The following is a 27396-nucleotide window of genomic DNA, read 5'->3' as shown; positions in this document are numbered from 1 at the left end:
GCCAAGGCACAATGACTGACATGGGTAGGAAGGCTAGAGTCACAGGCCTCAACTCTCCTTTCCCCAGAAAACTAATATAGCCAGGCCAGACAGCTTGAATTAAATCAATTCATGATACCCGCACTAATAAACTCATACATTTACTCCATTCCATAACGTCTCCAGTCAGACTGTGGTAAGTAGGGAGAGAGAAAAGGCAGTGGGTATGCACAGACAGTTATGATGAAGTAGCTTAGTGTAAATAACGGAATTTGATGGGAGAAGACAGCAGTAGTTGTAAAAGAGCGGGATGGTTATGTTTAGTAGAAGTAGGATGGAGAGTGAATTATTATTGTTATATTCTGTTATCATCCCACCCTGCAAGGTAGCTTAGGGTGAGAGATGGCCCCAGGTCACTTAGTTAGCTTAATGTCTGAATGGATATTTGAACTAGGATTGCCCAGGTCCTAGTATGATGCTAGTTGCACCACCACATTGGATGCCACCTTAAGCAACATAGTCCAAAGGCAGGAGGTAGCAATGAAGACACTCATTCTCTAGCTATTAGGCAATGACTTGTGCATCTCTAAGCCATCGTAAGAATGGACTTGCAGCATTCTATTTCCAACAATATTGAGTCAGATGCCTCTAGAATAGCCTTCCTCAGTGTGGTGCCCTCCAGATGTTTTGACCATTGGTTATGCTGGTTGGTGCTGATGGGAGTTGTAGTCCAAAAAAACCTGGAGGACAAAAGGTTGGGGAAGGCTGCTCTTGATGTTCTCACACGGGGCGTGTAGTTGATAGACCTTCTCTGTTTGTCCACACGGCATCTGGAAATCAAAGCTATACTACCTCTATACACAGAGATTCCATTTACGTTTCACACTTAATAGCCACTAACAGATCTGTCCTCCATGAATTTATCTAATACTTTTAGAAAGCCATTTATGCTATTGGCCATCACCATATCTTGTGGTAGTGAATTATGTAAGTAAAGTACACATTGTGTAAAATAATTTATTTTCTGCTCCTGAACTTTGTGCCAAGGAGCTCCGCTGGGCACACCAGATTTCTAGCATAACCCTTTGGAGTCTACAGCATTCATAATTTGATAAACTTGTCATGTTGCCTGTTGAGTAGTCTTTTCTTCTAACCTATAAAGCTCTAGAAACTTTAGCCTTCCCATCACAGGGAAAGTACTTCAACAATTTGATCATGTTATTTCCCCATTTCTGTATCTTTTTTCCAGCTTTGTAATACTCATTTTAAGATGGAATGACAAGAACTGGACTAGAATCAGGGACTCCCCCCTCCCCCCACATCAACTATCATCACGTGACTAGTTGAATCCCACATCCAAAATGCTTCAGCCAGCTTTTATTATTTATAACACACCCAAGGATTGGCTAAGTACCACGGAAATCTTAGTAGCTGATGTTAGGTGTAAGTAATTCATGCTCACCAGAAATTCTGCAGAACTGAATACATGGTTACAAGCCCTAGGGATATACAGCACATGTAAATGAACCTGAAATGTGTATGACCATGATGGGCAATTATTTAAAAATGTGACATTTAAGTAGCAATTCTCTAATGCTTATAACAGTCAGCCTAAGATACAAAGGACAACACGACAGCCCTACAGTAATGGTAGTTGCACCATAGCAAGGCACAGTGGAACAAGTAAATTATTACAACTGAAATATCACTGCTTCAAATATAGATGCGGAATTCTTCCATCCTTTTTGGAGAAATTATACTATTGTGACTCATTACTCTGGTTTAAAAAAATGCCAACACCAGATATCACTTATGTCATAATTATGCAGTTTCTTTGCGTGGGTGGGGGTTTAAACCATGTCATGCACTCAATAGATTCCCACTCCATTGGGTAATTCCTTAATTAGGCAGATTTTTGAAACATGTATTACGTACACAACAGACCGGAACGGCTCCTTTGAAGGATTTTTTTTTAAAAAATAGTCCTATCAAGTGATTGCATCATTAAGCCTCAAATACTACGTAATAAAAATCCTTATGAACATTCATTAAACACATATAATTAATGAACAGGACATGTGAACTTTAACATTTTGACTTTCAGATAAAATTTTAAAATGTTATGGGCTTGGTACTGAATTTAAACTACGTTCTTACTGTAAGCAAATGCACTAAACCCCCAAAATTCTTCTCCAAAAAGGTTTACACCTGTAAAAAAAATTACCCCAAACCAAAATTCTTCTCCAAAAAGGTTTAAGCTTGTAAGGTTTGCAAATTATAATTGTAAATTATTCAGGTTGTGAACTTTGATCTAAAGATTAAAGCTGGGAATGATTCTATGTAGCTGTGACTAAGCACCAGAAGAATGGGCTATACAGAATACTTAAATACACATGGCTAATGTCAGAGTGAAGTATGCCACTATGTTTTCTTTAAATGTTGGGTAAGTTGTAATTTGGCAGACTTTTTATTTGGAAAGCTAAAGGATTAAAACTTGAGAATAACCAGAAAATGACATGTAAGTTGTTCAAATCCATAGTACAAATGGTATGACACACTCATCTTCTACAGAGTAGACATTATACAAAGAGTTTTAAATAGATGCGAATTATAGCAACTACTATGGGAAAATATTAGCCCTATAAAAATAAACTCTGGAAACACAGTATTATGAAACTCTTATGTATATCTAGAACTCTAAAATATTGATTTGTAATGTCCTTTAGACAAAATATAGAGACAAAAAACCCTTCTGCATGCACCCCTAGACAGAGAAGAGCAAAGCTCCCTCCTAAATGTTCCAAAATCTTCATGGCTTAAAAGGCATCCTAATTTTCCCGAAAGGTCATGCAACATATTCACTGGCCCATGGCTAATTTTACATGGAATGTAAAGTATTATTTAAATAGGGTGGTGAATTAAACTCCAACCATTTCCTATGGAACTCTCAAGCTGCAGACCTATCTTTCCTCTATTTTAATTTTAAAGTAAGTTAGCAGAGGCTTCCTGCTAAATCCCCAGAGACTACCTGTACAGTGACATAAACACACAAATTTATGACAGCAAGATAAATGCTCCTCTAAAGTAATGTGCAACATTAAGTGAAATCATTTCCCGGAAAGATATTATAGGTATCTATATTTTATTTGCCATCTTAAACATATCTGGGTCTTTATGACCTTATTTAAAAAATGTATTTCCTTTTTTTATATATTTCCTGGTGCAAATGGACTGCATAAATAAGCAATGTGCTATGAGGCTTCAGACTAGCCGATAAACCCTTTCAATTTTCATGCCAGCTTCTTCTTTTGTAATTCAAATCTAGCTGGAAACTGGCAGCTCTGAAAACTGAAACAAGCACTGCCACAAATACCTTGTAATGCTATCGACCTTGTCTGCCCATGCAGTGAGAAAGGGGGATGCATATGTGTCTGCAGTCATCCAGATAACACAACTCATTTTTGGGGGGGATAACAGAAGCCAGCCCCGGACTGTGCACCAAAAGCAGAGTCATTACCAGGCAAGCTGGAGAATAAGTCTCTTCAAAATACAGAGCACATTTAAAAAACCATGCACAGGGCTCAGCCACTGCTTTCATTACCAATTTTAATTTAGCTCCTTCAGTTTGCCAACCAGATAAACTCTCCAGTGCTGTTTTTTTTAATCTATTTGCCACATTTTATGTTTAAGATTATAGTAATATGGGGAAGAAGGAGGAATCACTTTTAGAGGAAATAAAGAAACAGATCCGCTTATCAGCATCCATCAGAAAGTTCATTAATCAGCAAGGCTTTGTGCCCCCTAAATTGAAAGGTTAAATAATCCTCTCAGGAATATTTCTAGGCACCTCAACCAATTGTCAGTGAGGGGCTGCCATTCACAACACTCTGGATCAGTGACAGGGTATTCTGCCAATGTTTGGACTTCAAACAATGATGGACAAATGGTCTGGCTCACAAAGAAACCCTTTAACTAAAAGGATGGAAAAGAACCACAAGCTTTGATGCTGACTGGAAGTGGAGAGGAAGAGGAGATTCCATGTACATTTTATTAGAAAGTTTATGAAGGAAGCTAGCAAACTTTTATATATGAGCATAAGCTTAGTTGTAATGAGTATCTTGCAAACACGTTAATATTTATACATGCATATTTATACACTAACCTGTACAAATACTTCTGTAATGCTTTTAAACCCAGCAGATTATTATAAACAAGGTACAGTTATGTTTGCTAGTAATGCACCGAGGAGCTGAACAAATCCCAAACATATACTTTTTAGTGTCATTCTAAATGATGTACAGCTTCCTTTTCTGATATTTGCCACACTGTATTAAACCATACTACAAGTATGCAGGAAGTGCCTAAAATAACCTGAAAAATAAAAAAAGCATTTGCATTTTTTTTTCTCAAAAAGGAACTGTGTGTTAATGTATTGTTTTTCTTCATAATGAGAAAAAAGCCCAAAGAGACCACAACGAAGAGACCACAAAAGAATAACAGGTGTGAAGATTAAAAGTTAATGTATTTTTATCTGGGTGTTTTTAATGCTGTTCAGAAAGAAGATCCTCAAAGCTGTAATTAAAGATTCCTTAAATCATATATTGTATTATCCTTGGATCGTACTATTCAATGACAGTAACTTCAAAATAATTTCAAAATATTATGAAGAGATAATTTACCTTAATAGTCTGATGCCTCTGTATAAAAATAATAGGCCCGATTCACCAGTGTAAACCATGGAGGCAATTTCACATGGCAACCCGTTTGTGTGAAGTGGTTCCCAAAGCAGTTCTACAAATTGTATCATCACACTGATGCAAACCCCCCTCCCCTGCCCCAAATAGGTGCATTAAAATTGTTCAAAGCCACCATACGTACTATATGGAGCTGCAGAAAACCATGTGATGAATCTTTTGCTGAATTGTGTCAGTGCAGAGCACTGGTGGGAGAACTGAATGCCCTCTCATAGTTTTCTGTTCTAGTAGAATAGTTATCTGTTGTAGTTTTCTATTGTAGAAAGGGTTTTCCAATTTGAAAACCTTCATCGTATGATACAATCCTAAAGAAACTCAGGCTGATGGTTCTGGGGGGCCCATCTATGCCAAAGCAGCCTTATTGGGGGCATAGTAAACCTTCCTGGCCACCATGACAACCATGGGATTCTCCCAACATGTCATTTGGCCCAACACATGCAGGGTCTCCCATTCTATCTGGTGCTCTCATTTGGACAGGAGGATAGTGATCTGGGTGCAGGGCAGGGCAGGGCTGGGCCTCAGGTCTGGGGGCCAAATCTGGCCTTCCAGGGTTCCCCAAATGGTCATGACCCATTCCCCTGGCTCTACCCACTTTGCCCTCACCATCAGTCATTTGGTGTTTTCCTAGCTTTTGTGCAGTCCCCCCTGCTCCCCATTTTCTAAAAGATTGAAATGCCTCTCCTAAGGCTTAGTTACTGGCAGCAATAGGCTGGGTTTTTAAAATACTTCTGGCTCCATCTCCTTTGCCTTCAGCCCTGCCCACCACTGGAATGCAACCCCCAAGAGTTTCTCCAAAACTGAATTCAGCACTTGGGCTGAAAGAGGTTCCCCACACCTGGTGTAGGGTATCTCCTTTTGACTCCCTTGGAATAAACAGATCAATCTCTGGTGAGGTCTTGCTGGGTACTATTAGAATGCTCTGACCCTAGAGGTTCATGGATCTAGATGGATTCCTAAGAGTCTTCGCAGAGTTTCTGGTTGGCATGGCTGGCACTTCTGACAAAACCCTGGTATCCCTGACATGCTGATGACTCAGGTGGGGACACGATTACTTTGGTGGGGACACAATTACTCCTCAAGCATCTTGGCTCACTGAATAGAGCTCATTTGGCCCCTTGGTTTACCTGGGAGCTAGATCAATGAAAAGCTAGGATGATAGCTAGAATGCAAGTCATGGAAAACTCAGGATCAAAATGACTAAACACAGGCAAGAGCTCATTTTAGGGCCTACTTTGTAGTGCTGATGGTGAACAAACAGTACTTCTCTGCCATGACTGGTCTGCTTGGTTCCATATAGTGGAGCTTGTTTTGAGTGGTGTTGAGGCCTTCTCAGCCTGGCTGATAAAATGACCTTAAGGATCCTTCAGATACCTGCTGTGACTTACTTGCTAAGCATTTGGATGATAAAATAACTTGCATCCACCTTGACATACATGTCACTAGTTCTGCAGTACAGTTCACAAATGTATTAAGAGCACTGTCTAGTCCTATGTTGTTGGATTAATTTCAGTTATTGAGACCTGAGGACATTGACAAGGCACAGCGTACTACCTATTTGGTCCAGCCTTGCCCTTCCTGTCTTGTAATATCTAGCAGGAGAGGGCTGACCAGGTGGTCCAGAAAATGATCCTCTTTGCAAAAGGAGAGGGGTCCCAGCTTCCTTAAATAAGGTAACTGTGAGGTGGTTTAGACTGCTCAAACTATTACCTAGTTGAAAATATTTCCTTCTGGGCAAGGTGCTTGAGTGGGTGGTGGCTGTAAACTCCAGACATTCTTGGACGAGACTGATTATCTGGATTCATTTCAGTCTGGTTTCATTGCTGAAACTGCTTTGGTTATCCTGATGGATGACTTATCCTGGGAAAAGGACAAAGGGAGCGTTACTCTGCTAATTCTCCTAGAACTCTGGGCAGCATTCAGTACAATAGACAATGTTCTTCTGGACTGGTTGTCTGGAATGGGAATTAGAGGCACTGTGCTTTACATAGATGCCTATTTCCAGAAGCTGATTCTGGGAGACTATAGCTGTGCACTACAGCACTTATGAGGCTCTATAGGGTTGTTCAACATGTACACGAAACTGCCGAGTGAGATCATCCAGAGATTTGGAGCGAGGAGCCATAAGTATTATTGTTGTTGTTGCATTTATATCCCACCTTCTTTCCTCCTGCAAGGAACCCAAGGCGGCTTACATGATCCTCTTCCTCTCCATTTTATCCTCACAATAACCCTGTGAGGTAGGTTAGGTTGAAAGTCAGTGACTGGCCCAAAGTCACCCAGTTAACTCCATGGTGTGAGTGGTGACTAGAACCCAGATCTCCTGAGTCCTAGTCCAACACTCTAACCACTACACCACACTGGTGTATGCTGTGTCTGTGGTTTGGTGTCTCCTTTTCATCAGATTCAGGTGAGGGAAGCAGAAGTGCCAAATCAATGTCTAGGATCAGTAATGGATTAGATGAGGGCTGAAGTTCAAACCAGACTACCTAGAAGCATTATTGGTAGGTGGGTTCAAAGAAAAGGGGGAGCTAACTATTCAGTCTGTTCTAGATGGGGTTGCACTCCCTGTGAAGGATCAGGTTCAGCTGCTTGAGATTCGCTTTATCTCTGGATGCCCACATGGCATCTACAGTGCAAAGTACCTTTTGCCAGCTAAGACTGGTGTGCCAGCTGCAGCCCCTCCTGGCTAGAGATAGCCTGGCAACTGTTGTCCATGCTCTCATAACATCCAGATTAGACTATTCCTCTGAAAAGTCCTGGGAACCTTCAGTTGGTCCAGAACACTGCTTTTAAGATTTACAAGGACCAGCTGAAAGGAACACATCTTGCCAATGCTTAAACAACTGCACAGGCTGCTAGTCCATTTCTGATCACAATGTGCCAGACATGATGTGGGCTATGTCCTGTAGAGGTTTACTTTTGGTTGGAAGTTATTGCTCATATAAATTTTGTTCTTGAAAATTCTGTGATAATAGCAGATGCACATGTGCTTTATATCCCTATGATGTGGGGATTAATAGATGGACAGCAAATGTGGATATGCAGAGCCCTTACAGTAGTAAAGAGACGTATACTCCAAGTTTGGAAGGAAAAACACCCACCACCTATCACTCAATGGACTGAAGATCTCACAGTTCTTGCTACATTTGAGTGCATCTCCCACAACCATCAATGGCGTGTGGATGCCTATTTAGATATATGGACTGCTTATATTAGTATGTTTTATGGTATGATCCTCTCTACCCTTTTTTGGTGCTTTGTTGTTGTGCTGCAAATAAAAAGGTTTAAAAACAAGTGCCAGTGCTTATGTTTAAACCTCTACACAGCTTGGGACCTGGGTACCTACTCCGAAATGTACCTGCCAACACGCTAAGATCCTTCGAGGTTCTTCTGTGGGTTTCCCCACCTTTGGCAGTTAGGCACATGGTGACTGGAGAGAAAGCCTTTTCAGTTGTGATTCTCTGTCTCTGGAGTGCTCTCCTTACTTTAACCCATCAGTCACAGGCACTGAATTTTGATTTGCTACTTTGTTTTTGTGAGGGTCAAGGCAGAGTGAAGCAGAAAGGAGCAACACTGGAAAGAAGAGACAAACTGTCCAATTCCTGTATTCCCATACTTAACCTCACAAACAGTCACAGCTGCGGGACGTAAGACAGACTCTATATGGGGATATTTTTAGAAGAAAAGCATGCAAAATGTATACGCAATGCGACAAAGGTCCAAAGCCTGGTTGCAAGAATGGAACAGTGTAAATAATATTTTGTTTCAGTGAGCTTCACTATTTTTCAGGCAGGAGCCACTTTGGCTCTAGGCAGCACTGCTGAGGCCTTTGGGCCATGGAGGGCCCTCTCCTCCCCTCCCCTCAGTCAAGCGGCGACGCTGCACACTGGGCTCGGCTGGAGGCCTTTTCAGGCCTCTCCTCACCTTCTGTGTCATCCAAGCAAGGACCCGTCAGGCGGTCACCACGTCAACAGGCAGGCAAATTCCGCCAGGCTTGCTTAGTCCTTGGCTTGGGGTGGCTCTTTCTTTTCATTACTGAGCGTGCTCTGCTCTACACACTGCTGCAAAATCTCCTGGTGCAGGTGCACATTGCTCTTTCTCTTGCCTGCACATTCAGCTGCTCCTCCACCACCAGTGACCGCACAGCGCGCCACTGGAGCTAGTCAGCCACGGTGCTCTTTGCCTCTTGGGCTCCTCCCTCATCACAGCTAGTTGGCTGATTGCTCCTGCATGCGCCTCATCCCCCACCTTACAGCCGATAAGCAGCAGGTCTCCTGAGCCCCAGCCCCCAGAGCCTCCTCCGGTAGCCCAGATCCCAGCAGATGGCTCACCGCTAAAGCAAATCATGAGGGCAAAGCTAGAGAGCCCCCGCTGAGAGTAAGCAGCTACTGCACAAAGAGAAGAGAGAGAGGCAGAGAGGGGATTGGGAGTTGCCAGCGGCCCTCGGGCCTTGCTCTATTTTGTCGCAAATGAATATGGCTTAGTGTCCAGATCTGCACCATCGTTTAGGATTTATGAAGTAGCACTAACGGGAAACGTGATTTTAAATCAGCCCTTTTTCCTTGCTGATTTAAATCAGTCCACCCAGTGTGAAGGCAATAGTCCTCTCCTGCTGTTGTTCCCCAGGAGCTGGTATTCAGAAGCATGCTGCTTCTGATCCCCTAGACAGCATACATACATGGGAAGGGAAACATTACAAGGTGCAAGGTATAAAGGATTAAATAATGCATATATACATCGTGTCAGTCTATTGATTGCATGAGCTCAGCACGGACAAAACCAGTGCATATAAAATTATTATGAGATTATAGCCTACCAGTGTTTGCTTGTGAAGTAGCTAGCGAATGCAAAGAGACCAAACCTCAGCAATTGCCAAAACCCTAAAACCTGAAATAGTTTTAAAATATATGTGGGATCGCTTAGCAGCTAGCTATACTGACTATAAACAAAGTGTTTCATTTCAGTAGTTACAGCACTAAATAAATAGCACACCTGTAATAAACTAGTCTCAATATTATTTCTTCTCCAGCTTTCCATTGACATCAGAATCAAGGCATGATATAGCAGTGAGTTACCATGTTCTCCTGACTGGAGGTTCTGGAAATAACCCAAAAGAATGATTTTCTGCCCAAATCTCATTTGGAATGAGAAGGACTTAGGAGAACTGTGCTTGTACAACCCCCATTTATTCCAATGGGGCTTGTTCAGAACTGTGTGTGTGTGAAAAATATGAAAATTGATGTTTTAAGACTATCAAAGCAAAGTGGTGTTTCTTGGAAGGTGTACCGTTGCACAGATTATTCAAAATCTTAGGGCAAGAAATAAATATGGGTACATTTATGAACCATGACAGAACATCTATCAACACCAAGGCAGAACCTGTTAGAGTGGGTACAGAGGTACAATGTTAGGATTAGCAAACTATGGTCAATGCTAATCATGTTTTTTAAACTTCAAACTGCGCTCTCAGAAGCTGGTTAGCAGCCACAGCTTAACTACGGTTATGGTTTTGGCATGTAATGCTTAACAAGCAGCTGCAGGGAGCTTGCTTCCCCCCTCCCTGCCAGAGAGAGCTCTGCTCCAACTGCCAGTTGCAGAAGCGAGAAGGGCACCCTGGTCTCTGCCACTGGCCAGAGCACTAAACACTGTCAAATAATTGCACTACTACCCAAGCCAGGGAAGACCAGGCTGGCCCCAACTGGATAGAAATGCTTGTTTACAACTCACTCTTTTCTTATAATAAGAATAAGATATTAAAATAATATCTGCCCCATCTTTCTGGCTCAATATGACATAGTAAAGGAAGCTTCATTCTGGCATTGTCAAACTGATCTCCCTCCTCTACCTTTGTCCTCCACTTCCCTTCTCTTGTGTGTCTTGTCTTTCCAGTTCATAGGAGTGATAGCAGGGCCCATCTCTCATATTCATTTATGAACACTGCCTGCCACTGGCACCGTAGTAAATGTTGGGTTGATATGAGTCACTTTGTGAGGCAACTTTTGTCTGAAAAGCGGAACATATATACGTATAATTAGCAAGGTTAAAGAAAACTGTGATTAAATGTTGTATCTGTATTGAACCCCTGTGAAGTTCAATTGAACCATAGTTAAGTTTTGCAAAGTACATTTAGGGCGCAATCATATGGTACTGGGACCAGGGACCATAGGATTTTTCAGAGTCTGACGCCACAGACACGGTTCCGATCCCTCCCTCACCCCCCCCAGCTGTGGCGGAAAGAACCACAGCAGCTGCTTCTTGAGGTTGCAATGTGACTTTGAGGAGAGGGAAAAGGAGGAGTTCCGGTGTGGGGGGAGAGGAGAGGCTGGGATACACAATATCCTGTGGCCTCTTTGGTGCCGGTCCTTACCACGGCACCACAATCTCTCTAGACCAGCTCAAAAGCCAGTCTAGAGAAAAAAGCAACAACAAGGAGGACAGAGAGGTGAAAATAGCTTCTGTTGCTCTTTTGCTCTGCTGGGCATCTACCCTCAGAGCATACGTTATTTGTCAGACTATGCACCTTTCCAGAGAGATACATCATACCCCTCCTCCCCTCTCCTGTGGTGTGGCTGAAACCAGGGAAGGGAACGCTTCCATTTTTAAACTAACCAGCATTTCTCATGTACTTCTTCCCTTTATTTGTCCTGAATCTCCCATCATTTAACTTTACTGGATGACCAACGATCATCCAGTGTTCTAGTGTTATGAGCGATACCCACTTCCTTCATACCATGCATAATTTTATACACCTCTGTCATGTCCCTGCCTTACTCACCATTTTTTCTAAGCTAATGAGGCTCAATTGTTGCAACCTTTCCTCATAGGGGAGTTGCTCCAGCCCTTTGATCATTTTGGTTGCCCTTTTCTGCACTTTTAAAATATTAGCTTAGGAAAAAAAAAGCCATTGGATGCAGTCATTAGGGGAAGTATCATCAACATGCGGATGACACCCTGCTCTATTTCTCTGTGACATCTGAGTCAGGTGTGGCCATGCTGGACCTGGACCAGTGCCTAGATGCAGTGATGGGCTGGATGAAGGCCAAAAAACTGAAACTGAATCCTGGTACGATGGAGGCTCTGTGGGAAGGCAGTTCCCAGATCCAGCAGTTGGTAATTTACCTGTCCTGGGTATGGTTGCGCTCCCCCTACAGGGACAGGGATATATCTGGGGGATGTTCTTGGATTCATCTGCATTATTTGAGGCCCAAGTGGCTTCAGTAGCAAAGAGCACCTATTACCAGCTTCAGGTGTCATGATAGCTACAACCATTCCTGGATAGGGATAACCTGGTCACAGTGATTCATGTGCTGGATTATTCTAATGTACTTTCTGTGCGGCTGTCCTTGAGACTGCTTTGGAAGCTGCAGTTAGTGCAGAATGTGGCAGCTGGATTGCTCAGCGGACCTTCTTACTGCACACATATGACTCCTGTGCTGAAAGCCCTACACTGGCTGCCAATTAGCTACCAAGTCATGTTCAAGAAGTTACTGCTGGTTTATAAGGCCCTAAACAGCTCAGGACCAGGTTAACGGAGAGACCACCTTCTTCCATTTAGGCTGCCATAGCCTCCACATTATGAGGGGGAGGGCTTGCTTACTGTACCCTAGCCTATTGAGTTTTGTTTGCCCATGGTGTGGAGGTGGGTCTTCTCAGTTGTGGCACCCACCAGGTGGAATGACCACCCCACTAAGAGCAGGTGGCTCCTCGTGTAGAGTGCTTCCACCAACAACTTAAACGTGATAAGAGAAACTAAGGAGTTTTTATGCTCTTCCTCGCATACATGCAGAGAGAGAACAGAGAAGTGTATCGCAACACCTCCTTGTCCTTTAATATTTATGAAATTTTTAATGTCACAGTGTAGAAGTTTCAAGACAGAAGACAGACTACACACTGCTAACAAACATTCACCTAGGAGCTTACCAAATGATTAATACACCTCATTAATACACCTTTTTTCAATTATATGCTTATGCTACCAACAACCTAGCAATAGTAATAATATATCCTGTCACTTAAAAATAGGGGGCAGGAGGAAGGGAACTTTGCAAGTAAATAGCTGTGCACTACTTTAAAAGGAGGGTGGGGGGAGGAAGCAGGAGAGATCTGTGATGCAGCACTGGAGAGGGTGGGCACATTTTTCAAAGAAGAAGAAAAGCACAAGTCCCACAAAATACCAGAAACATTGCTCACTTTTCTGCCAGCCTCCTTAAAACAGGGGGTGGGGGGATAGGATGGAGGCAACCCTGTGTTGCAAAGAAACCCAGTGAGTTTTCCTGCAGGTGGACAGTGAACTCTCTTGGAGACTCCAAGACAGCTGAGAAGCTGCATGTCTCAGAGACACCCGTAGGGCACAGCACTGCTGAGCACTAGAGCAGCCCAGGCCCTGGCTCATTCCTGAACTTAGGGACTTTTTCACACCTAACCCAGAAAAGGACTTAATTGTCAAGGGCTCCTTGGAGGCCTCTCTCAGTCTAATCCAGTAGCCAAGTCCAGACACAGACAAAGGGATTCCTTTCAAAGCTTTATTCTTCTTTTACAACTTAACAACTCTACCGTTAGCAACTAGATCTGAGCAGCACAGTACCTATGCCCTATGTTGGAACAGTTGGTCCCCGTTTGAAAGGGAAATACTGGCAGATCCCTGAACTTAAGGACTAGGGAGAGTCCCTCCCCTTTTCCCTTGGATCTTCTGGGCACAGCCGTTGTTTGCGCACCAGCCGGGCACTACGCCTCCTTTCTGCGCCCTCCATTTGGCGCCGCTCTCTGTGTCGGCGTCGCGCGTCCACCAAGTCTGCTATCCGCGCTCTGTCACTCCCTGGACTGCTATCTAAGCTAGGAATGCTGGTGGGAGGAATCTCCGTCAGCTGTTGGCCCTGGGAAAGAGGAGCGCGCTCCTCTCCCAGGAGCAACTCCTCTTCCTCAGAATCAGAACTACTCTGGGATTCTATGGGCTCAGTGTCCACCCTGACATCAATGTCCCTGATGCTTAGGAACTTATCCACAGCATGCCATTTTTATTCTTTTTTTCACTTGGTAAGTAACCTTGCACTTCGAGAACCACTGAATGTATCATTCCTACACATCGAATCCCACCATGTTGACAGAGAGGCCAGATACACCAGTGACCCCCTCAGAGGACCCCCAGGCTCAGAGTACTACACTTGCTGTCAAGGACCCAGGATCAGAGACTGAGACCAGCCTAGGAAGAACAACTTAGCTCCATCAGCCACACACAAGCTGAGACTGGGCCTGCCCACTCCTTGGACACTCACTGTTCTGATCTGGATTGCTGGAATTGTCAGTCCTCTGCCCCAGAAAAGACTTGCAAACCATACTATATAGAAGTTTTGATTGTTGCCCACCGAACTCTTTATGCATGAACCTCCATGTCCCAGGAACAATATATGCTGCTTTACTACTTATATCTTAGCAGGTTAACTTCAAACATTCCCAGTAAAGTGATTACTCTCCTCTCTACCTCTCTCAAAAGGCTATTGCTCAGTGACATCAAAGAACATGCTTCACCTGTAGGGGCACACTCAAGATCACTTAATGCGAGGTAGCCTTGTAGCATATTTAAAATATGTCTTGGCCCCTTTTCAGGGCAGAAGCCCTCCCAAGGCAGTTTACAACAATAAAACACATAACCATTAAGATATTAAAAGCGATAAAAACATAAACACAATAAAAGCAGCAATAAAATCCAACAATTAAAAAAGCCATAAAAAATGAAAAAACAGCAGCAACAACAGCAATCATATCAGGAGAGGTCAAGGTAAAATAATACGTTTTCAAGGCCTTCTACAAAGCCTGCAATGATGGAGCATGGTGGACCCCCAATGGCAACTGATTCTAAAGGTGTGGAGACACTGCAGAGAAGGCCCTGTTACATATGATCACCCACCTAACTGCTCTCACCGGTGGGTAGATGCGAAGGGCCTCTCTTGCTAATCTTACAGTGCAGGCAGGTTTCCCCACTTAGTGCAGAGTCGAGGAGGAATCCCAGACTACGCATTTTTAGCGAGGGCACAACCCCATCTAAGACCAGTTGTAAACCTCCATTCAGACTAGCTGGTTTCCCAGCCCACAGTACCTCCATCTTTTCTGGTTTAAGTCTCAGCTTGTTTACCCTCATCCGCTCCAAAACAGCCTCCAGACACTGGTTCAAGAGTTCCACCGCATCCCTGAGATGTGTAGATGGAAACGAGGGGTATAGGTGAATATCATCCGCATACTGGTGACATTTCAGCCCAAACCTCCTGATGACTTCCCCCAGCGATTTCATGTAGTAGATGTTAAAAAGCATGGGGTACAGGATGGAACCCTGCAGCACCCTGCAGGCTAACAGCCATAGGGTGGAAAAGAAGTTCTCTAGTACCACCTTCTGAGACATGCTCCAACTTCTTGCCTAAGAACGGCAAATTTGATACTGTGCGGTAGTTATCTGAAACTATAGGATCTAGATATGGTTTCTTCAACAAGGGCCTCACCACTATACTCACAATCAGACTGGTTATACTCACAATCAGACTGGTTAAAGAATGTGTAGGTAGTGTTGATGAGCATTTTGGATTTTGCAACCAAAGGGCAGGTAGTTATTCCAGATTACTTAACAGAAAAGAAGGGTTATTTAAGCCATGGTGGGCTGCGGTGATCATGTGAACTGGGTCAATGACTTGAAACTAAATCCAACTGAAATCAAACTTGGCTAGTATATATAGACCCAGTTCACATGATCACTGCAGCCCACCATGGCTCATTTAAGCCACGGTGGGTCGCAGTGTATGCTCATGGCCATTTTGAATATTCAAGCTGCGATGGTTGGCGCTGTGGCTTATCACATTGTTCGAACCCAGCAAGGGTGGGTTATTGGCATGGTCAAGAAACCACCCACAACCCACTGGCTGTTTTAGGGTTGTGGGCAGTTTGTTAACTATGCTAAAAACCTACCCCCACTGGGTTCAGGCAACATGATAAGCCACAGTGACTGCCTGCCATGGCTTGAATATTCAAAATGGCCACTGGCGTGCATCGCAACCCACCGTGGCTTAAATAAGCCATGGTGGGCTGCAGGGCTTGTGTAAACTGGCCCATAGGACGCAAGGGGTTAACTGCTCCTATAGAGGCTGCCTAAAATTTCGCAGAAATTCTCTTTTCCTGCCCTCCTTTCCCACTTCCCCTGAAAACATCAGCTGAAGCTTGCACACCTAATGGCATTTCCCCTCCCCACCCCTTTATAAACAACTGGTCCTTCTCTCTCATTCTCTATCCTTCACCTCCTCCATATCAGCCTTTTCTTCACTCAGCAAGCACAGAGAAGCAGAGAGAACTAGCCAAGAGTAAAAGCATGTAATTTGCATTTAGCACTGAAGCTTTGGGAAAGAAAATTTGGGATAAGGAAAAGTCAGATTTTTTGCATTTAAGAATATGTTTTGGCAGAATCTTTGGTTCAGCCTCAGTGAGATATTATATGTGATCACCAATTACGGTTTTGGCATTATTATAAGGTGAAAAATATTGATGCTTTATATTATACTTATATTTGGCATACAAATCCTATATGATATTTATTCACAGGGCTTCCGTTTTAGCTAATGTACACATTTACACTGACAGAAATGTCCTACATCTGCTGCATATTTAAAACTGGGATTGTTAGGGGGTGGGGCTTCTCTCACGACAGGACTCTCTAAATTAGTGCTGCCCAGCCAAATCAGTACAGTTGGAGCTTGTGATGTGGGTTTTCTGGGGAAAAATTAAACTGGAAAAATTTCCTATGTAAATCAGGCTAATTTGCATAGAGTAATTTGCATAGGAAAAATTCCAATTTACAGTGGAAAATTTTCTGATGCCCTAGAGAGTGATCTAATTTGGCATATTTATTTTACTTGTATTTAGTAAACAGCAAAACAAAGAAGTACTCCATGTTATTTTTTTGTCCCAATATAACACAAGTATTTGACCTGAAATATTTGAGGGACAAAATTAAAGTACACTTAATATGTTGTAAATGTTATATTATGTAGACATTTCTAGTGGAATACTTGTAAAAACAAAAGACAATAGCTTATACTTCCCTTACATTGTATAAATTTAAGAAAAAAACAATGGTACTGAAAAATGTTGACACACTAATAAATTTTAGCAACCAAATATATGCTGACAGCCACTCATCTATTTCAATAGAGATCAATTCTCTTCCTCTACGGTTGTTGGGGCACCTTCAGTTTCACTGTCACTACTTATTAGTTCCATTTCACACTGAGACATATATGTATTCTCTCACATACTTAACTAGAAATAATAACCTGAAACACATTAATTATAACTTTGAAACTGCCAAGCTTGCCTAATATTTTATTTGTACTTGGCATCCATTCATTGTTACTAACAAATTTAAGAAATGGATTTTTTTCTGCATAAAAATAAAGCAGTGGAAAAATTTCTGCCTCACATCACTGGTTGGAGGGTAGAGAAAATATGATATCCCCCAAAGAAACACTACTTACAAGACAGACATCTGATTCTCTGCAACAAAATTAGTAGCAACTGCACATTTCTTGAGAAAAACACAATTGGAAAGACCCCTAGCACACATCTGAGATGCAATGATGCCACTGTTTATTTATCCCCCCCACACAAACACCTTCTCAGTGGTTTAGGGCTGTACATGGGCATCACAACAGCTTTGTGAGGTGGGTTACGCTGAGAATTAGCAACTAGTCCAAGGTCAAAGGGGCCTAATGACTAATAAGTGATTTGAATCCAGGTTTTTTCCCCAGTCCAACACACTATTCACTAAACTACATTATCAGGACATAAGTTAATTAGCTAAAGTTAATTTAAATATAGTTAATATTCCAGAAGTCTCACCACATTAATCTCTCCTGCGTTTCACAAGCTAGGATTAAAACCGGAAGGAATATATCCTGAAAGCATATGTTTATATTTAAAAACATCTAAATTTTCCACTATTTATTTCATGCATCTGATCTTGCTTTTGGAAATTCATTTTGGCATGAGGTTTCCTTACAGATGCTACTGGAGTCGTCCTCAAAAACACTGCATAGGTAATATTAGCATGCCTAATATGCATCCACAAACACGAGTTTCATGAGGAACACTATATATAAACTGACTCCATTGGTTTGCTGCAGGAAGTCAAATGCTCTGGATGGGCTACATCTACTGGCACTCTGACAAAGCATCAGAAAATATCATTGCACTGATAATGCAGGCAAATACAGCAGTTCAAATAATTGGAAATGTGGATGCTAGGCTTCTATAATTCCAGAAAGCATATTTTCTACATCCTTCCTAACAACCAGGAAAAACTTTATAAATATGCTTTAAACAAGTGAGGTTTTGCTCCTTGTTCTGATAATCAGGCAGGTTAACTCTGCTGGGGCACAGTCCAGAGCATTTTCTGTAGTTGTGCCTACACTCTGGTATGCCCTCCTAGGGAGGCTCCTTTTGGCATCAAGTTAAGATTGTTTTGTAGAAGATATTTTGGCTACTGAACAAACAAGGTTTGGCTGATAAATTGGTCATATAAACAATGTCAAACAATGATGATCCATGATAGATCCTTGCTTGGCATGTAAACTTCTGAAGTACAATGAAACATTTGCTAAAATTGATTGAATGATACGTTATTCAGTGATATTTTGTACATAAATTAATCCAGCACAGAGCAAATATTTACCAATATGGACAAGTAAAGGATACACAATTTCACACTACCTTTACTTTAACGAAAAATACAAGGGGAAATACAGCTCTCTCAAATTAAAAACAATTTTGTCAGCTTCACAAATTTGATGTTTCAGTATACCTTTCAGTACAAAAACAAGCCAAATAAAAACTTGGAGAGGGCTTTCAAGGACAAAAAGAGGATTGTCACATTTTCTTAGGACCATAGCTATCGGTACAGCACTATTTCCCCAAATTGCAAGAGCACATCACCCCATGACTAGAAGGACTTAAAGAACTTTCTACTGATTCAGGCAGGGGTTATGCCAAGATATGCTGGGTACCTTGGCACACCTGTGTTTGACTTGCAAGGCATGAGGGAAGTGACTGGACATGGAATGTCACCATGGGAGTTAAATTTTCCAAAACGGTCTAATCCCCATTTTCAAGAGAGTGGTTCTGACCCCCAAAGCCTTTTTCTACTCTTTTTAACAATTTAAACAGTTTAAAATGTTCATGCTTGCAGGACCATGCAACCCACTGAGTTAAAAAGTATAACTCAGTGGGTTGCATGGTCCTGCAAGCATGAACATTTTAAACTGTTTAAATAGCATTACAATAATTCCTAAATCACTTTGGTATCTGTTCTCTGAACTATCAACCATGGAAGAGAAATTACAAATCTGAATTTTGCTTAATATTTTCTTTCACACTTCTATTTAGAGGATAATGTTTTGGAGGAAGATTAAAAAAAAAACTTCCATAGATCTTGAGAATTTAATTCCACTGACTTAGGATCTATTTCACTTTTCTGTTATGGGAAATTTAACTGTTATTTAACTTGTATGTTAGTAACCAATTATTTATGTAGTAATTCTGAGCTACTATATGAATAATATAACATTTTGATAAAAGCAGCAGATAGACGTTTTTGCAAACTTTTTTTTTTTTATCAAGGACGTTGGGTATTTAGCATCTCATTTCCACTCTTAAGAACAGGTCAATTAACAAGAGTTAATTCTGGAATCTCTGACCACTACCACCCAACTTACCCTATATTGTTCTATTACCATTTAATGCAATTTAGAACTTGGATACCATGTTGAAACTTTTTTCTTCATTAACAGTATTTTAAACCAGGCATGAAGAAAGTCGAGAGATGCTATAATAGATGTTATTAAATAATATGCTTGCTAACGAAGGTAAACACAATGGAAATAATCCACAGTGGCCGTTTGATCTATCTAAAATATATTACTAACAACATTCTGAAAAAAATGGCAACTCTTATTAGAACAGATAACCAGATACTATTTTACTACTAAGATACAATAAACCCTTATTCAGCTCAGGAGATTCACACATGTAAGCAGGCTTCCACACATATATCACTTGCAGGATCAGGAACCATGAGCGTAAATCTGACATCCATCCAAATGCTAATCAGAATGCGCATTTGAGTGTTAATGCAGTCTTTCTGTACTGTATTGCTTTCAAAGGAATGGGAACTCAAATGCCTACCTTATCCACCTTCTAGCACAACTAGCCATATATAAATACCTTTTAAAAATATGGTGAGAGTTGTGTCGGGGTGAACATTTCTAAAAACACAGCACAATTAAAAATGAGATGCAAGGACCTAGAAAAGTATGTGTCTGTTGCAGCAATTAGGACATTTTAATGAGCTTTTGTACACAAGGACCTACATCAGATGCATGAGGTACAAGCTAGGATCCAATATGCTGAGCCTCAGAAGCAAAAGCATAAAGAAATGGCCAAAATGCAGAAATAAATAACACCACATAATCTGCCTTTAGAATTCCCCTTCTCATACCCCATTATTTTACCAGTAAATATCAAAACCCTAAATATGTTACTTTATATTATTATATGACAAGTAGTTGGAAGCAGTACCCACTTGCAATGTTTTTGCCAAAGGATATTATTGTGTAATAGCATGACTTTGTAAATATTTAAACACATCAACACATTTTACACCTTAGCAAGACAACATTATATTGCATCCTATACCATATATGAGTAAAAGGATGGTGGGGGGACTACTACATTTGCATTTATTTCACCCATATTCTAGTTTTATATTTTGGAATCACAAATTTAAACAGTCTCTAAGTCTATATTGTATAAATTGGTAAGGATACCATCCAATATAAGGGCATCTATTGAATTTCAATGGAATTAAATATTATTAACCTGCTCCAGAAATAGCACCTTTTAGAGAAGAGTTAGCATCATGTGTGCATTTTGGCAGGCTGGAAACATGAACATCCCATTTGACCCAAGTCTGTGGATGTTAATAGAAGTAAGTTTTGATACATTCAATGGACATACTCCCCAGTAATCATGCACAGGACTGTAGCCATCTGTCATATAAAGTAATATGTTCAGTGTTTCAGTATTTGTTGGTAAAAAGATGGGTTATGGAAAGGTTCAGTGCAGATACTGTAATGTTATTTATTTGTGTATATTCACCATTTCCATATGTACTATTGTCCTCAGCTATTTTAGTATAAGATGCAATTTGAAAGAAATCAAGAAAGAATCAGTTCCACATATAATAACTGCATCATATAATAATTGCAAAGCCACTGACAAACATCTCATTTGTTATTTGTTAAATGGAAACTGGCAAAATGAAAGGCACTGTCTTCCAGGCAATAAAAGCAGAAGTATAAAGAACTGCCATTTAACAAATCTTTTATAGTTCAACAAAACATTTACACTCATACAAGTGATTAAGAGGCAAGGATGACTGTGAAACTAGCTTTTACCTTTCATGTAAATTACTTTTTAATCTGACAGTTTTATTTACTGAAATCTAGAAATGACCCTTTCTCCCTGAATTCAGACATAAAATAAAGACAATCAAAAGTTTCAAGAGAATTTTAATGTGTCAGATGAACATGTTTGGGCATGGGAACCTTAGAATAAATATGATAAATACTCCAAATATCCCAATTATACACAACATAATGATATATGTTCTTTAAATTAGATTATACCCACTGCAAATAATACAACTAGTTCTGAGAGCTAATATATCAAGGCTGCAATACTATGTACATTTGGCAAGCACATCCAACCTAACTCAGTGGAGCTTACTTTTGAGTAAACATAAATAGGCTTTGCTGAGGGATGGCAAAAAAAGTATACATCTCCAAAAAATAGGAAAAGGTCTAGATAAAGCAATACAACTATTGCTTATACAAAAGCAAACAAAAGAAACCTAAGCCATCATTTTTAAACATCACCAAAATAAAATAATGTAACAATTATTATTATATGTTCAAATGTTTTAGTTCACAACAGGCCAGGACAGGCATTGGTGCAATTATGAGGAACCAATCACTTTGAGTAATACAGCCAAAATGCTAAATCATCACTTCTTCTGCAGAACCCTTGTGGACAATTATCAAATCTAGGGCTAGTTATTTTGTATAATCAATAATAGCATATTTTAGAAGGTCTTTTGTTTCTGATCATGCGTTTAACTCAAATTTTAAAGTGAGACCGCTTTCATACATTTTTATTTAAGAAAACATTGTCAGGCCAAGCAGAATTTTAATAATCGTTCAGAAAGAAATACAAGCACAAAATTTAAGCACAAAAGATGTATTGTGTCTTTGTGTCTTTTACATATGCATACCAAAACCACTATTCCTGGTTCAGTTTTTAAGGCAAGTAGATTAAAACTAAGATGAACAAACTGTCAAAAAGCGTGTTAAATGATAGTGCCTGGTAGGTAAATTCTGATGGTTGTAAAACTCTGTTGGTGGCCATCTTGGGATGAGGGGTCTTGATATAAATGAGAGGAATGAAGGCAGCAGATGGAGCAGGGGGTACTTACTGCATGCACATAAACCGGCAATAGGAGAGATCATAATCCCTTGAAGAAAAATCACCCCACAGATAAGCAAGTATTAAAAATATCTAGAAAAACATCATAAACTATATAGATTTGTCCATTTACAAAGCTTTGTCTTTGGTTCCTATGTTTTGGAACCTGTGTAAAATCTGTAGATTTTAGGCCAGGATAATACTTTCTGAATACGCATTATTCATTTTATACAGTATGTCATTCTAACACAGATGGCAATCTCCCTTCCCAAAAAGGATAGGCAGAAAACATAAATGTGATTTTCCACTTAATTACAATGGTTGCCCAGTTTCATTTTATGCCTGCCATATTGTACCCCATATATGTGAAGTCTCAATTATGCATAATTCGATCATGACTCATTCCAATGAAGACACTATACACATTTTGTATTACAGTTTCCTTTCCCATATAGCAGGGGTGCGCAGTACATGGCCTGCGGGATGCATGCGGCCCTCGTAGCTATTTTTATGGAGGCCCTGCTCCTGCCATCATATTTGCCACCACAAAGTGGTGATTTTGAAAGAAAACAAGATGTACAGAGAGTGCATGCCTTGTTTGCAAAAAGAAGCACACTTCTGGAAGCCTCCCAGGAGGACAATTCTACTTGCAGACAAGGCACACTCCCCCTGTGCACCTTGTTTCCTTGCAAAATTGTCACTGTTTTTCCTGCTAGCCTGATGACAAATTCAGCAGCAATTTTGGCGGGGTGGGTGTGTTTAAGGGCAATGAAGCTTCCCCCAATCCCCAGGCGTTGCCCACCCCTTCCATACATTATCGTCTGCATTGTTCATAAATCATCTAGATACTGCATTGGAAGAAATGCGTGTATACAGCTTTTTAAACATGGAGACAATATTAGAGACCACCTAGTCTGATCTGTATATACATATAATTTTGTTATTACAAATAAGAAAGTCAAATACTGTTCACTTGGATCACAACCCTATTCTTTCTTTCTTTGCTTAAATTGTTTACTATCTGTCTTGTACACTGCCTTGAGGGCTTATGGCAGAAAAGCAGCCTATATTTGGAGTCAAAAGGACCAGGGCAGGCAAAGAGCTCCTAGTTTAGGAGAAACTGGTTTAGGCCTTACCTGCCCAATGAAATATACAGTGCATATACATGCAGCGCAACTCAAATATAAACTATAATAACATAAAGTTTTAAAGTTATGAAGTTTTAACGACGTATAATTTATGCACCAACCATGCAAACTACTGAAAAAAGAATAAATGAATAACAAACAGCCACAACAAAAAAATAATGTTTATTGTGTATATGAAAAGGGATGTGATTTATAATATGACTTTAAGATAAAACACAGTGTATTCCTCTGTAGTGGAGCACAATCCAGCAAAATTGATTTCTTGATTATAAATGGCATCTTTGGAACCTAGCATTTGAGTGACAAACGATCCTCTTTCTTCAATTAAAATAACTTTGAATTTGTGAAATCTCTGAAGCAGTATGTCAGAGAAGTATGTCAGAGCTGGGCCAAGGTTTTGGAGCATTTAATATGCTGCTATAATTTTTTTAAGGACATGAATTTGCTGAATTTAACATACAGTGGTTTCTTTAACATGTGTTGACTGAAACCTAGAAAGCTATTATGAGAAAGCCCCAAACCATAGAAACAACACAAGAGGAAAAAAAAATGCAAAGAACTAATTAAAACATTGGTTCTTAACCTCTCTCATCCTTCCTATTCTCTTCTTTATTTTCCATTCTGGCAGTGGATTTGAATTTAGAAAAGGTATGCCTGACACAATGACACCAGCTTTTTCAGACAGCTAAAATTTCAAACTCTGCAAACATAAGCAAAACCTAAAAGCAATCCATAACCATCAGCTACGTTATTGATACATTATTAACTAAATTGAAGATAGGTTTTGCGTGCAATAGCTACAAGGAGTCAATAGATGGCACCCCATCTCTTAGTAAAAGGGCAAAATGAATAAAATCACCCAAAGTGACAAATACTGTGTTCTGCTGATCTGAACAAGCATTCACAACGATTAATTAGGAACATTTTGCTTATGCATGAGAAATTAACCACATATTGTATATAACCCTTTTACAAACATGAATAATAAGCAGGATTAAAAGATTATCTACATGGTATATATTTGTATGGTATACAAAATTTGTTCTGTTTACGCGGATTTGATATATACTTCACATTCTGGTTTATTAAGAGACATTACAACTGGGTTAAGCTAAACTTTAAAAGACAAGGGTGGAACAAACTGCTTTCATGTTTTAGTATATGCAAACACAAACTATCATTTATTCTTTCAAAAAAAAGTTTTGAATGGCTACAGTGAAGATAGCATTCAGTTTTCATTCTTTTGGCTTTGTTATATCAATGTACCCTGCTGTATCTTGTTAGATTGTTTCATGTTTTTTATTATATTCTCATCTGACCTTTTTTGGTAGCAATTTAGAAATAGTACTTAATGTTTAAGGTAAGATGTTTTAGGACAAGTAAACATAACGAGCTTTCTAATAACGTATCAGTGAAATCAATACTGGAATCCACAGAGGAAATGCTATATAAAGGACCAACATACTGGAATCATGTGTGTCTCTCTGTGTGTGTACACACTATGAAACAACTTTAAACACTTTTCTAAGAACTGACATTTCTTATAGCCTTGATGAAACTCCCTTTCTAGAAACTCATCAGCAAAACATGCAACTAAGTACAAATGATCTGAAATATTGATCCAAGTAATTTTTCTATATTAAATCTCTATTTAAATAGAGACACTGTAACACAATTTCCTGAACTGCAAGACTCCTACCACACAATACTGTATTTTCAGGTTATTGCTGATATCTCAAATTTCAAAAGTATATTTTTTGTAAAAACTACAGAAGTAAAAAAAACATGGGTCAACTCTTTCTATGTAGAAAATGGGAAAGCCATATCATCCTAAAAACTAAATAGGGACATACTTGAAATACCAACTGTATTTCCTTACAGAACAGAAGAAAGCAAAGAAGAAGGTTGCTGCGTGAGCCTATTAAATACTTTAAGATGTGTCAAATGTCATTCCACATATTCATGAGAAACTGAGATCCCAATATTTATTTATAGTTATGTGGATAACGATGCCAAATATAAAGTTTGTAATACAAAATATTTAATATTGTCCTAAACTAGCTAAAGTAAAGGCTCTGTGTTTCCCCAGGTTTTGCCTGTGCTGTACAAGCTAAATAAAGTTGGAAGACTGAAGATTATTTATGGAGCAGCTATATTTATATATAAAGACTGATTTCCTTATTAACAGACATGCACAACTTTCTAAGTTTGGTGTTTCACTCTAGCAGAGTTATAGTGTCAAAGTCCTTTTCCTTGGAAAATGTGAAAATATATCATGTGTCTTGGGAATGACCCTGGTAAGTGTAATTCTACTGTTCGGTGCTTTCATGAGATGTGTTGTTGCTGTTGTTGTTGTTGTTACTATTACTATCATCATCATCTGATGATGATGATGATGATGATGTGCCACTAATGAAGCTATAGGTAGCAAAGTGACATGATGCCATCTAGAATGATTTCTATTACATAAACTGTTTCAAAGAATCTTGAGGAAAAGCATACTATATTCTTGCATTCTTCAGTTCAAGCCCTCTTCAGATATTTATTATCTTCCTTCACAAGATTCTTGTCTATATTTTATGGTCAGCAGTTCACAGAAGAGTAAATAGGCTGGGTGTAGAAGAAAATAAAAAGGTGTTTCTACTTACTGTTAGGTGATACTGCCTCCATATTTCTGGGCAAGCCTGGAAAATAAAAATATTGATCAGCTGGGAGCATGAAACAAGGTGCTTTACAGCCTGTTGGTTTTGGCATAACACAGTATCCACTGGTGTCGGTCACAGGAAAATAAGAAGCTTAACTGAAAGGGTCTGCATTTCAGCTTCAAAAACCTGGCTAGACAGTTTAATTGAATTTTACACTGGTTTAACACACTCCCTGCCATTGTCAGAAAGCCAGTAACAGTTTTTTCTCCCTTTCTTTTGCTAAAGTTTAGAAGTTTTGAAGACAAGTTTGTAAGACTCCTAATGAAAATAAACGCCAGATATGCTCCATCAGGGCTTTCTCCACATTTAAGACTGATGCAATAAATTATTTCAAAATGTAATTTATAATATCATACTTTCATTTAGAATTCTTAAAACTATTTCCCAATTTTTGAATATACCTATTATCTAATCAAAATATAATTATTGCACATAGTTAATCTTCCAAAGAGTAACGTGCAGCATAACAGTATGCTTTACTGCTTCCATTTTTACAGAAACTTCCTTTATTATTCTACTTTATTCTAGGCCCATACTGTACCTAATGTATTACACTGCACTAAGAAAATAATGCAGATTTCTATTCATAGCTATATGAAGTACAACTAGAAGAAAGCATGCAAAGCACCATCTGGCATTATTTGTTTCTCAGTATAGTTTTACTTTAGTAACAGAAACATGTGAAGACTATGTCAATCATAGTCTTGTGGTTTCCAATTTTATATCACAAAATTGTATTAATTTGGCTGTCTCCAATCTTTAATTTTCTTTACAATTAGCCTCTGTCATGGAAATAATCTACCAACTTTCTGAACAATCTCAGCTAGGTTAGCAAAAATAGCTATATAAAAAGTGCATATTAATTTGCTCTAGCTATTCTAGTACCAATTAATCGCACAGGTCTCTATTTTAAGCACTCCAGCACAGATACTTTTAAAAAAAAAACCCACAATACTTTCTGTGATGGTGTCACTATCCTTCTCACTGCAATGCAACACTTTGTTTTTCAGACCTCACAGTATTGTATGGGAAACTATAAGTCATCTTGAATTCCATTTTTGGCAGAAAGGCAGGGGGAAATTTATATCTATCTATCTATCTATCTATCTATCTATCTATTGTGTGTGAGAGTGTGCGTGTATATATATATATATCCCCTTGGGGTATAGGAGATGACAATAATATCCCATAACACACACTAAAACTGTCTGGAACAAAAATAAAAGCGTCTGCTCCTTTTACTAAAATGGTCATTAATTC

The 27396-nt window shown here is 39.7% G+C and overlaps 1 protein-coding gene across 3 annotated transcripts in view; it reads right to left on the bottom strand.

Moving 5' to 3' along the window:
* ZCCHC7 (zinc finger CCHC-type containing 7) overlaps positions 1-27396 on the bottom strand; it is a 177794-nt gene that overhangs the window by 19118 nt on the left and 131280 nt on the right. For all 3 annotated transcript variants that reach the window (XM_084834908.1, XM_084834906.1, XM_084834907.1), the window contains exon 6: positions 26080-26115. In XM_084834908.1, the coding sequence (XP_084691034.1) occupies positions 26080-26115 (36 nt within the window). The remainder of the gene's footprint in view (positions 1-26079; positions 26116-27396) is intronic.

Source organism: Heloderma suspectum, chromosome 2 (assembly GCF_057233095.1).
Source record: "Heloderma suspectum isolate Gila_16-S chromosome 2, 16-S_ref, whole genome shotgun sequence".
Lineage (NCBI taxonomy): Eukaryota > Metazoa > Chordata > Lepidosauria > Squamata > Helodermatidae > Heloderma > Heloderma suspectum.
The sequence above is the reverse complement of the archived record's forward strand: the minus strand, read 5'-3'. Positions and strand labels throughout refer to the sequence as shown.